We start from the raw sequence: 12,812 nt of genomic DNA, 5'->3' as shown, positions 1-12,812 counted from the left end.
GGGGAACCTATGGGCTGTTGCTTTGTGGGGGTGCCCCTCTCCCCAGCAGTTTGACCTGGTGGGTCCCAGATGAAGTCTAAAGACAGGAGTTAGGAGGTTGTGGCCCTCTGCCTCCTAGGTGGTTGTTTCATCTCGGTTGTGCTTTTCTGTCTGAATCGCGCATCGGATTGCACTGGACCCCTTTCTGTGATGAGGTCTGGGACCCAAATGCAGCCCCTGGGCCACCTGCCTTTGGCTGCCAGCCTCTTTTAGTATCCCTCCCAGAGATGAGGCCTGGGCTGGGTTCTCACAGCTTTGGTCAGCGTGCACCATGATCCCATCTATCTGAGGTTGGGCTGTGACTATTCCCACTTTACGAACGAGGAACCTGGGGCGCAGAGAGTTTCGGTCACTTGCCTAAGGCTGCCCAGCCACCAGGAGAAGCCAGGATCGCAAAGGAAGAACGTGTCCCACGGCACTTCTGCTCTGTAGGTGATATTTGCAAGGTGTTGATTTTATTTAAATATGTGTAATCATCCACCCTTATGGATTATTTTTTCAACTCAGGTTTTTAAAAAAATGAATATTTAGAATAAAATCCTGATTTTTCTACCTTTTAGTTACATTAGCTTAGAAACTGTTTTGGAACAAAGAAATCCAGATGGTTGGAGGTTATGAGCAGGCTTTGAGAAGGCAGAGGAATCTGATTGAGTTTTCGCATTTTATTTGTGTCAACTAATTTGTCCCCTAGAGAAGGAAGTGGCATCCCACTCCGGTATTCTTGCCTGAAGAATCCCCATGGACAGAGGAGCCTGGTGAGCTACAGTCCATGGGGTCACAAAGAGTTGGACATGACTGAGCAACTAAAAAAATAATAATAATTTTTACCACATTGAAACGCTACATAGGTCTGCATTTTTGCTGCATTTTGCAAGTAAATCAATGTTGCTTACTTTGCCATATAATTATTGACATTTATTTTCTATGATGGACATATTTGGGGCTTCCCTGGTGGTCCAGTGGTTAAGATGCCACACTTTCAACGCAGGGGGCAGGGGTTCAATCCCTTGTGAGGGAACTAAGATCCCACATGGCATGCGGCAATAAAATAAGATAAAACAGCAAATAGTTAAAATATATATGTGGTTTAGTCGCTAAGTCGTGTCCGACTCTTGTGACCCCATGGACTGTAGCCCACCAGGCTCCTTCTGTCCGTAGGATTCGCCAGGCAAGGATACTGGAGTGGGTTGCCATTTCCTTTTCCAGGGGACCTTCCTGACTCAGAGATCAAACCTGGGTCTCCTGCACTGCAGGCGGATTCTTTACCGACTGAGCCACCTATACATATTTGATTTCTGTCTCTAACGGGTGTGAACTTCTCTCCTGCAGAGTCCCACCGGCCGCAGGGACAGATGGGGAACAACAAGAGTTGCCCAGGACAGGAGTGCTCCTCACGGTTTCTCCCCGCGGAGCAGGCCGAGGTCAACAGGCTGTTCGATGCTCTGTCGTCGGAGAAGCTTGGCTCCAGTGCCTCGCCCAGATCCTTCTCTCTGCAGGCACTGAAGGCAAGGGTAACAGCTGGGAGTTCATGTTTAATTTGGAGCAGGAGTCAGGCTGCTGCTGACCCTCAGCTCCTGAAGGCAGGTGTGGGAACACGGAGAGATGTGTTTTCCGAGAAGAAACAGATCGGACCTACTTTCAGCCTTGTGGGCTCCGTGGTCGGTGTGGCAGCTGCTCCACTCTGCCTTCATCTCACACTGTGCAGGGACTTTTCCCACTTGAGGTTGACCAGAGGTTGCTGACTGCTTCCCGTCTCTTGCACCACCATCCCCTGATTTCTCCTTGCAGTGGGTGAGGGGCTGCCCAAGCTGTATTTGTGGGTCTGATAACTGCCAAGTCTCAAGTCCACCTTGGCCTTCCGGATTTGTTAAGTGTTTGACGTCCTAGGAATTTTGTTGTTTCCCCAACAAAATAATGAAGTTTCAGGGTCAGGGTGCACCTGACGAGGAGTGACTGCCCACTTCCCCATCTTTTTGCTCCGCTCCATGGGGCTCTTAACCGCATGTGTTCGGGTGCTCAGGGTGCGGCAACATCACAGACATCTTTGGGCCATCTGGTGACTTTACAATCTTGTGTGAGTTTGAGGTGAACAACAAAGTGAGTCAGTTATACAAATATGTGCACCCACTCCCTTTTAGATTCTTTTCCCATATAAGTCATTACAGAGGACTGGGTAGAATTCCCTGTGCTATACAGCAGCTCCTTGTTAGTTACCTATTTTATATATGTGTGTGTGTGTGTTAGTTGCTCAGTCGTGTCTGACTCATTGCGACCCCATGGACTGTAGCCCACCAGGCTCCTCTGTCCATGGAATTCTCCAGGCAAGAATACTGGAGTGGGTAGCCCTTCCCCTCTCCAGGGGATCTTCCCAACCCAGGGATAGAACACAGGTCTCCTGCATTGCAGGTGGATTCTCTACCGTCTGAGCCACCAGGGAAACCCTATTTTATATATAGTAGAGTTTATATGTCAGTCCCAATCTCCCAGTTTATCCCTCCCCCACTTTCCAATGCATATTGAGCACAAAGAACTTGGAGAGATAGTTAATATATCTGGAAGTCCCTAATCTAGAGGAGACCAATGTAGCACTACACAGGCCGTATGTTCCATGTGGAAATAAATTCAGATATGCAAATGACAGCTGCTGGAACTAGAATGGAGAAGATGTTAGCAGAGTGAAAAGCAGCCAGTGGCCGGAGGCAGGAAGGACATGGCCAGTCTGGGGAGACTGGGAAGTCTGGAGGGCAGGATGGGAACAGATGACAGAAGAGTTAGATGGCCAAGATGAGCCACGGGCCGGGACACGTTAGGTATGTGGGTCCTGGGGTGGTAGGACACCCTTAGTGGGCAGAGATGGTGCACCAGGGGTCTGGGAAGGTTCTCTGCTGTTGGCAGCAGTCGGTCTTGGTCCCTTAGCTGTTTTCCCGTCATCCTACTGTGTCTGACTTGCACTCTGTCTGGGCTTTTCACCCGCTTGTCCCCACAGGACCATGTGGGGGACGCTCTTCCCCCAGAGATGGTCACCAGACTGTTCGAGGGCATGCGGAGGGTGGATGGCAGCGGGAAGGTGAAGGGGCCCAGCGAGCGCGTCTCCCAGGAGCAGTTCACAGCATCCATGTCCCACCTGTTGAAAGGAACTGCCGAGGAGAAGAGTCTCGTGATCCTGAACATGATTTCTGCCTCAGGAGGTCCCGTGAAAGCGAGAGATGTCCACAAGGTGAGGGGCCACCAGGCACTTCGCAGCCGCCCCAGGCAGTGCTGGGGTCCTTTGGTGGGGGGCTCAGGATGATGCAGCAGCTGGCGGAGGCCTTGTGCAGAAGTCCCCCCTGGGGGGCCCTGGACCACGTAACCGGTTGAGGTCAGAACTCCCGGACAAAGAGGCGTCAGCCAACTAGACCAGCCGAGGGCATCATTGGAAAACTGAATAACTACCAAGTCACGTGGTTCTTCCCACCCTGGGGTCCGCCACGTTGGCCTCAGTGAGACAAGACGCCCTTCTCTGTGTTGATCTGATGTAGGTCCGAGGTACAAGGGTGGTGCGATTAACGGTGAAATTGTCATCTTCCAAGTTTACAGAGGACTTGGTTGGCTCTGTGGTGCACGTGCTAAGCTACAGACGGCAGCTGCGAGGCTGGAGTCAGAAGCCACCCCCAGGCTCCCCATCCAGGGTGCAGGTGCTGGCTGCCCAGCTGTGCTCCGAGATGAGGCTTCAAGGCAAGTGCCCCGCCCTAGTCCCTAGACCTTGGCGTCGGAGCGTGGTTCCACGCCATCTTGTATTCAAGTTTAAAGTCAGCAAGTGTGCGTCTTCCAAACTCGAAGGACCGTTGCGATTCTCTCTTCCTTGGCATACAGTTGTTTATAGTATTTCCTCATAATCCTAATTTCTGCCAGGTCCGTAGTGACGTCTCCACCTCCATTTCTGATGTTAGTCATCTGAGCCTTCTCTTTTTTTTCTGGGTCAGTCTAGCTAAAGGTGTGTTCACTTCTTGCTATGTTCAAAGAGGCAGCTTTTGGTTTTGTGGACTTTCTCTGTTGTCTAACCTCTATTTCATTTATCTTCAAGTCTTTTATTTCCTTTCTTCTGCTGCTTTTAGATTCCTTTAGATTTAGTTTTGTTTTTCCTTTTTTTTTTTAATTGAAGTATCGTGGATTGTGTTATGTTGTGTTGATTTCTGCTGTACAGCAAAGTGACTCATTTAGATTAAATATATTCTTTTCCATTATAATTTGTAACAGGATATTGAATATAGTTCCCTGCGCTCTACAGTGGGACATTGTTGTTTATTCCGTGCTGTATATGATAGTTTGCATCTGCTAATCCTGACCTCGGGCTTCCCAGATGGCGCAGTAATGAAGAGCCCACCTGCCAATGCAGGAGACACAAGAGACGCGGCTTGATCCCTGGGTCAGGAAGATCCCCTGGAATTGGAAATGGCAACCTGCTCCAGTACTCTTGCCTGGGAAATCCCATGGACAGAGGAGCCTGGTTGGCTATAGTCCATGGGGTTGCAAAGAGTCGAACATGACCAAGCGTGCATGCAGCATACACGCGCAGCCCCAACCCCCCATTCCGTCCTCCCCATCGGCAGCCACACATCTGTTTGCTGTGTGTGTGCGTCTGTTTTTGTTTCACAGATGTATTGGCCTGTGTCGTTTTTCAGATTCCACCTATAAGTAATATCATTCTTTGTCTTTCTCTTTCTGACTTCCTTCACTCAGTATGATCATCTCTGGGTCCATCCATGTTACTGCAAATGGCCTTACTTTGTTCTTTTTTATTGCTGAGCAATATTCTGTCGTATGTATGCACCACATCTTCTTTATCCACTCCTCTGCCAGTGGGCACTCAGGTTGTCTCCGTGTCTTGGCTGTTGTGCTGCTATGAGCCTTGGGGTGCATGGATCTTTTTGAATTATAGTTTTGTCTGGGTGTGTGCCCAGGCGTGGGATTACTGGATTATGTGGTAGCTCTGTTTTTAGTTTTCTGAGGAACCTCCATACTGTTCTCTACAGTGGCTGTACCAGTTTACGTTCTCACCAACAGAGTAGGAGGGTTCCCTTTTCTCCACACCCTCTCCAGCATTTATATTTTGTAGATTTTTTGGACAACGGCCTGTAGATGTATTCTTTTCTCACTTACTTGATTTGGCTGCACTGGGTCTCATTGCAGCGTGCAGGCTTTTATATTTTGTAGATTTTTTGGACGACGGCCTGTAGATGTATTCTTTTCTCACTTACTTGATTTGGCTGCACTGGGTATCATTGCAGCGTGCAGGCTTTCTCTGATTTTGAGTGGGGCCGCTCTCTCGTTGTGGCGCGTGGGCTTCTCATTGTGCGGCGTCTCTTGTTGCAGAGTGTGGGCTCCAGGCACACGGACTTCAGTAGTTGTGGCACGTGAGCTCAGTAGCCGTGTCACGCGGGCCCTAGAGCACATGGGCTCAGTGCTTGTGGTACATGGGCTTGGTTGCTTTGGGTCATGTAGGATCTTCCCAGACTAGGGATCAAACCCATGTCCACTGCCTTGGCAGGCGGATTCCTAACCACTGGACCACCAGGGAAGTCTTGTAGGTGTGTTCTTGATGTCTTTGTGGGAAGAGGTGAGTTCTATGTCTTGTTACTCTGGCATCTTGATTCCGATGTCTAGTTTGGTTTTCTTCGTCCAGTTTCTCAAGGTAGGAGGTTAGGTTATTGGTTTGAGGTCTCTCTTCTTTTTCATATAGGCATTTATGGCCGTGCGTCTCCCTCTAAGCTCTGCTTTAGCTGAATCTCATCAGTTTTCTATGTTGTGTTCTTGTTTTCATCCAGCTCAGTGTTTTCTGACTTCCTTCATGATTTATTCTCTGGCCTATTGGTTGTTTAGAGGTATACTCTTTAATTTCTATATATTTGTGAATTTCCCAAATTGCCTTCTGAGTTGTAATTTTATTATGTGTGATTGAAGAACATACATTACATGACTTCAGTTCTTCTCAGTTTATCAAGGCATGCTTTATGGCCTAACATATGGTCTGTTCTGAAGAATATTCCAGACCTGCTGGAGAAGAATGTGTTCTGCTATTGTTGGCGGAGAAACAGTATATATTTCAATCTACTTGGAATTTTAAAATATCTTGAGGTGAATCTTGTAGCTTTGTTGACGTATAAAACAAAGTTGACTTATTTTATAAAAGCGTTACTGATTTATTATAAAGCTGGATTTCTAAACACAGTGTGAAAAATTAAACAAGATATTTGGAACTTGGAAAGAATAATAACACAATCTACTGTGAATATATGAGGCCGTCATATATGGATGAATTCCCAATAGTTTGTCTTCTGGTGCCACTGCCATGCCACCTCTGTTCTTAGTAGGTAAGAGACGGAAATCAGAAGCATAGGTGTTGGTTAGAACAATGAAGCATAATTTGTAGTTAATGAAACCCGTTCTCCCCAGATAAATTGAGGGGTGCCCAGGAAGTTACTAACCACTACCCTGATGTAAGGCTTCCCTGGTGGCTCAGTCAGTAAAGAATCCGCCTGCCAATGAAGGTGACCAGGGTCCGATTCCTGGGTCAGGAAGATTCCCTGGAGAAGGGAATGGCAACCCACTCCAGTATTCTTGCCTGGGAAATCCCATGGACAGAGGAGCCTGGTGGGCTACAGTCCAAGGGGTCGCAAAGAGTCAGGCATGGCTTAGCGACTACCCCACCACCACCCTGACATAGCTGGAGGACAGTGGACGTCTGAATCCTTCCCAAATGGCTTTGTTAAACTAGTGGCTTTGGTGTAGCCAGCCCTCTCAGGGACGGGTGTGGGGAGTTTCAGGGCCCCAGGGGGAGGGTGTAACTGTCTTCTGGGCCTCTGAAATGCAGCTGGGAATGCAGAGAAAAGATAAGAGCATTGATGTTGAGTTGTTTAGATGAGCACCGTCCAACAGGGGTAGGATGTGAACTGCAAAGCAAACCACATGTGAAATTTTAAATATTCTAGTAACCACGTGAAAATAGCAAAAAGAAACAAGTGAGATTGATTTTAAGAAAATTTCCAAAATATACCTTAACCTTGGCAATGTTAAAAAAAAACCAAACAACGAGTTATTTTACACTTTTTTTTGTTTCACACCAAGTCTTTGAAACGGGCGTGCATTTTACACTCACCACGCATCTCCATGCCCACGAACCGCAGGCGTGGCTCCCCTGTTGGACAGAGCAGGTTCAGGAAAGCAGACGGGAGGCGATGTCATGGCCCCCCCACCCCCCAGCACTGTTTTCTCCTCCACTAGGTGGCGGGAAGCTTCTGGGGCCTCAGTGGTTGGACCGCGACTGTGACCAGGCCGTGCTCGAGGACTGGGTGTTCCGGGCTCACCACGTGGCCACGTTTCTGAGCCTGGTCATCCACCAGGGCTTCCTCCTCCTGCGCTCGTCCCTCAAGCTGGCCACCCTGGTCCCCGAGCGCCAGGTGGACCCGCAGCGGGAGTTCGCCAGCGTCCTGGACGTCCTGTCCGTCATCTACGTCAACTCGCACCTGCCCCAGGAGCGGCGGCTCAGCTGGCGCCTGCTCTTCGCGACCGAGCTCCACGGGAACAGCTTTGCGCAGCTCTGCGGGCGCATCGCACACGGGGGGCCCTGCCTGGTGCTGCTCGAGGACAGCGACGGCCACGTGTTCGGAGGCTTCGCCTCCTGCTCCTGGGAAGTCAAGCCTCAGTTTCAAGGTGAGACTGGGCTGCCTGAGCCCCACGTTGGTAGCGCAGTGCTCCTGGCAAGTTCTGGTCCGTCGGCCACCACGTGGAGACCTCTGAGCCCGCCAGAGCGCATGCGCTGTTTCTTCCATCTCCTCTCCCAAGCGTTTTTTTCTAGACGTGTTTGGGAGGATGGGGAAGCACGGTGTTTATGGAGGTTTAACTTAACGGATTTCTATATAGACTCTGGCTGCTGTGTCAGGTCGGAGAAAGCAATGGCACCCCACTCCAGTACTCTTGCCTGGAAAATCCCATGGAAGGAGGAACCTGGTGGGCTGCAGTCCATGGGGTTGCTAGAGTCGGACACGACTGAGCGACTTCACTTTCACTTCTCACTTTCATGCATTGGAGAAGGAAATGGCAACCCACTCCAGTGTTCTTGCCTGGAGAATCCCCGCCACTCCAGTGTTCTTGCCTGGAGAATCCCAGGGACGGGGGAGCCTGGTGGGCTACCGTCTATGGGGTCGCACAGAGTCAGACACGACTGACTGAAGCGACTTAGCAGCACCAGCAGCAGCAGCTGGGTCAGGTAAGCCGGACAGGTGTCCTCACCCCTGGATTTCAGGTGAGGAAACAGCAGCTCAGCATCATTAAATGGTGCAGTGCTGTCCAGCAGGGGTGTGTTAGGGTTTTCCTTTTTTTTTTTTTTACTGGGGAGCCGGCCATATCAGCACCCTCTGCCGACACCCACCCATGCCCCAGACTTGCAGGAGGACCATAGGAGCCCAACTCTGGCTCTGCTGTCTGTACACACGGTTTAGGACAGAGAGCTGCTTGCCCACCTTGTCACAGCATCACACGGAGGGGTCCCTGGGGGTGAATAGCTGGGTCTCTGTGATTGGAAGCTCTGCTCGAGGACGTGGAAGAACAGCCCCGAGAGTCATTACTATCTAGACGAAACTTGCACGTCTTCCAGCTCCTCTCGTATTAACCCAAAGGTCAGCTCTGCTGTGTCTCCAGCTTTCATTTACGAGAGCAGCATTCATTCGTCTGCTTGAAGAATTGTGGGAAAAAGCAGTTACCAGGTTTTCAGACGTGAGCTCTTTCTGTCGTGAAGCGTGAGGCCAGGATTCCAGCAGGGGGCAGCCCAGCCTCGCAAATGCCTTTCACGACTTGGGCCTTTCTCATCTGTTGGTCCCCCAGTCACCTCAAGTATTTGTGCCTTGAAGAGACACCCACAGGGTCACTCTGTTTCCGCTTCTGCTGGCCGAGGGGCAGCCAAAGGCCTGCAGCGCTGGGCGGAGTCCGGCTCCATCCTGGGCGGGGTGCTTTACCCTTTCTGCTGGGGTTCCCAGAACCATGGGGAGGGCAGCCTGTAAACCGTAGGGTGATGGGGGTGGTGTGGTGGTGGGAGTCGGGCGAGGAGGCCCCTGTGGGACTGCCGCCTTTGCAGGTCCTGTGACTCCTCGGTGCTTGCCCTGCACCCTGGAGTGGAGTGTCGTCTTCCCCAGGTGGCCCTTCCCTCTGGGTGTGGATCCCAGAATGGACTAGCATGTGGTCCTTGCTCTGTGGCCCCGGCACCTTACTTAGCACCAGGAGCCAGTGAACACTGGCTGAAAGGCAGCCTTGGGACCAGCAGGGGAAGTGATGGTCCCGGGGCTGCGGGTGGGACCAGGCCGTTACTTGAGGCGAGACCCATCCTTCTGGGGCACATGGACTCAAGCCTGAGTCTTTAGCCTGGAGGGCAGCCCTGTGTCTCCCGGTCCCGATGGCCTCCCCAGGCTCACCTCACTTCCTCCCCTACTCCAGCGCCCACAAACCTTGCTCTACAGCTGGGGGGTCCCGCTGTTCCCTCATGCCTGCCATGCGGGGGTCCCTCCTCCACGGAGGGGCCCTCACCCGGCCGTCTCCATCTCAGGCCGTCCTTCCTGGTTTCAGAGGAGCTGAGTCCCTGTGGAGGCCCCTGGGGTCCATCTGGAGGGGAGGCTTGAGCATCACGGGTCCTGACTCTGCCTGTGCAGGCCCGCCTGCCACCCAGGGCCGTCCTCCTAAGGCCTGGGGCTCAATGCCTGCCTCGTGTCCGCCCTCCGCATTCGGGCTCCCTGCTTGCTTCCTGGAGCTTCCTTCCCCAGTGCCTGAGCTGGGTCCTTTGTGAGGTGCCCTCACACTGTCACCGGGGTGGGGCAGTGCTTCTGGCGAAGATCCCACGGCTGTGGGGCACATCCCTGGTTCCCACCTAGCTGGGAGCTCCCCGGGGTGGGGGTGTGTGCCCTCCGTCACCACCCCGCAGTGAGTGCATGGGGGTGGGAAAGGAGTCTGAGGTGGAGAGCTCCACGTTTCTGGAGCTCTGATTGCACCTCGCTGAGTGCAGCATGTCCACGCCTGTGCCCAGGTGAAAGTGGAGGGTCACCTCTCCCTGGGTGCGTCCCCCTCCCCAGCCAGCTGCATCTGCAGGCATCCTCTGTTCTCTGAATGGCACGCTTGAGGCTGTGCGGGTGTCCAGTCGGGGCCCGCAGTGACCGCCTGCCCTTTGTGGCCACGCGGAGACAAGGCTGCTCTTTCTGACTCGGAGGCAGGGCGGTGTCACCAGCAGGCAGACACCACATTCCTTTCTGGAGGTCACCCTCGCCTCCCAGCCGCAGCTCATCCTATGGGCCCCGGGCAGCCGTGGGTCTGGGATCCGCCTGCTGGTCTGAGGGCTCTGCCCCTACATGTGGGACCTCCCCAACCCCTGCACACCGAGGACCCCGATAAGCTCCTCCAGCTCGGCCCTCTGAGCGGGCCTGTTTGCGTTTCCTGCTCTTCCCCGTGCCCGGCTGCGGTGGGTGATCCGGCTTCTTTGTGCTCTGCTCACTTTCAGGGGACGACAGGTGCTTCCTGTTCTCCGTCTCCCCCCGCATGGCCGTGTACACCTGCACGGGCTACAACGACCACTACATGTACCTGAATCAAGGGCAGCAGACCATCCCCAACGGCCTGGTGAGGATGGGGGCGGGGGGCGGGGCGCGGCCCCCGCGGTGCCGTCCACCCCTGGGCGACAGCCCCGCCCCGACGTGCCCCGGGGCACGCGCCTACTCATCGGGCAGCGTGTGGTGTCCAGTCCATCCTGCCCGGATCTCGGGGTGGTGACGCCGGGAGCGACAGCCAGGACCGACCTTCTCCCTTGGAAAAAAACAGGGCCTCTGTTGGGGTGTTTCTGCGCTTTGTGTGCGAACGACAGGTTCCGCCAGTTTCCTGGTCATCAGGTGGTTGGTCTGTGGCCTTTGTGGCTGGAGACGCCGCCCTGGAACTCGTGCCGGGGGCGGGGCTAGGCTCTCTGGACCCATCAAGCTGGACTCAGCCGCAGGAAGAAGTGGGCAGGGCTGAAGCCCACAGGTGACGGTGGGGGATGTGGGGACAGGGCTGGGCAAGGAGCTGGGATGGGCACCCGCACAGATGCTTATCTTGGGTGCAAGAGGTGTCTCCCGGCAGCCCCAGCCTCCTTCTCTTCCCTGCTGCTTAGTGAAAAGCATCTCTTTGGGAAATTTCCAGTCCTGACTTTGCAGCACTGAGGGGCGGGGAAGGTGGGTCCACCTCATCGGTGTGGAACGGGCCCCGAGCTCCTCCCCGGTTCTTTCTGGGGCTCCCTCGGGCCCCCCGATGGCCCAAGACGCCTTCTGAAAGGGCACTTTAGTGTCGACAGGGGCGAGGGTCTTGGCCTCAGGGGGTCAGTAGTCGGCTGGCGGGGAGAGGCGGCCCCTGAGTGCGGCTGGAGACTGCCCTGGTCCCTTGCTCAGTGTTAACTCCGTGCCCGAGGGCCCCGGGGTAGAGGCGGGGGTGGAGGTGGCACCCAGAGAAGGGGACCAGAGAGGTTGAACAGCGGTTCTGTTCCCACCAGTCTCTCGCCTAGAGCCGGATAGCGTCCTCCTTTGCCCCTGCATGCCTGCTCCAGCACAGGGGCCTGGGGCCTGGGGCCTGGCCACGGGTTTCCCAGCCGCGAGCGCTGGGTGGAGCTCTCCCCTCGTGTTATGGACTGCAGCCTCTGGGTCTGGTCGTCTGCATTCTTTTGTCCTCTGTTGCCCCTTGCATTTCCTTTTAAGATATTTTATTTGTTTGGCTGCGCTGGGTCTTCGGTTGTGGGGGCGAACTGAGCTGTGGGGTGTGGGATCTAGCTCCCTGACCAGGGATGGAACCCAGCCTCAGCCCCGCACTGAGAGTGCAGAGCCTTAGCCTCTGGACGACCAGGGAGGTCCTGACTTGTGTTTCCTGCCAGTGCAGCCCCGTGAGAAAGAGCCGCTGGGTGGGACTCAGGACACCTGGATGAGTGTTCTAAGCACCTGCAGTGGGATCCTTCAGTTGTACCAATACCTATTATTTCACAGTTTAAAAAAAAAAGAAGAAAGTTGCATTCGCTTCCGCATGCCCTTGTGGCCTGAGGGCTGGGGTGGGCCTCGGGGTCTGATGCGCCTCCCCCCTCAGGGCATGGGAGGACAGCACGGTTACTTTGGGCTGTGGATCGACGTCGATTTCGGGAAAGGACACAGCAAGGCCAAGCCCACGTGCACCACGTACGGCAGCCCTCAGCTGTCGGCCCAGGAGGACTTCCAGTTCCAGAAGATGGAGGTGTGGGCGGTGGGAGAGGCCCCAAAGGCAGAGTCGGTAAGTCTGGGGCGCTTCTCCCCTCTCTCGGTTTGATCCCTTGCACACCTTTCACACCCCACCTGGAGATGGTTTTTCCCAGACTTGTTTCCAGCAGCCATCGCTGGCCAGAGGAATGCCTGTGGGTGCACAGCTGGGCGGAGAGTCCTTTTGGGATCCGTGGGGGGTCTTCTAAAAGAACCACCCCAGGGAGGTGGGGTCCCAGATGGATGGGGGCTCCTTTGCAAGCTGAGGAGGGTCTGGGGTCCCTTCCGAGTCCAAGGTTTAACAATGAGTTGTTGGCCTCCTTGCACCGCGTCACCTCCCAGCGATGGCCTCCCAGGGTTGGGGGGACACAGTGGGGGCGGGGCCATAGCCCCTGCCTCCTGCATTTCCCTTGTGGCATCAATAGGGCCCCGCATCTGCTCTGAGAAACATGCCAGCGGTGGGACGTCACCGGCTGGTTCTGGTCGCTGAACACACCCCTCCTTCCTTCTTCC

At 54.1% G+C, this 12,812-nt stretch overlaps 1 protein-coding gene across 3 annotated transcripts in view; it reads left to right on the top strand.

Moving 5' to 3' along the window:
• The window catches only part of MEAK7 (MTOR associated protein, eak-7 homolog), a 63,703-nt gene that overhangs the window by 47,652 nt on the left and 3,239 nt on the right, over positions 1-12,812 (top strand). For 2 of the 3 annotated variants that reach the window (XM_070770389.1, XM_019978927.2), the window contains exons 2-7: positions 1,369-1,550; positions 3,026-3,256; positions 3,609-3,753; positions 7,300-7,728; positions 10,556-10,674; positions 12,154-12,333. In XM_070770389.1, coding sequence (XP_070626490.1) covers positions 1,392-1,550; positions 3,026-3,256; positions 3,609-3,753; positions 7,300-7,728; positions 10,556-10,674; positions 12,154-12,333 — 1,263 coding nt within the window. In that variant the 5' untranslated portion in view covers positions 1,369-1,391. The remainder of the gene's footprint in view (positions 1-1,368; positions 1,551-3,025; positions 3,257-3,608; positions 3,754-7,299; positions 7,729-10,555; positions 10,675-12,153; positions 12,334-12,812) is intronic. The other variant, XM_019978928.2, reaches the window with a different exon arrangement.

Source organism: Bos indicus, chromosome 18 (assembly GCF_029378745.1).
Source record: "Bos indicus isolate NIAB-ARS_2022 breed Sahiwal x Tharparkar chromosome 18, NIAB-ARS_B.indTharparkar_mat_pri_1.0, whole genome shotgun sequence".
Lineage (NCBI taxonomy): Eukaryota > Metazoa > Chordata > Mammalia > Artiodactyla > Bovidae > Bos > Bos indicus.
Note: the sequence above shows the minus strand (reverse complement) of the source record. Positions and strands in the feature narration are given on the sequence as shown.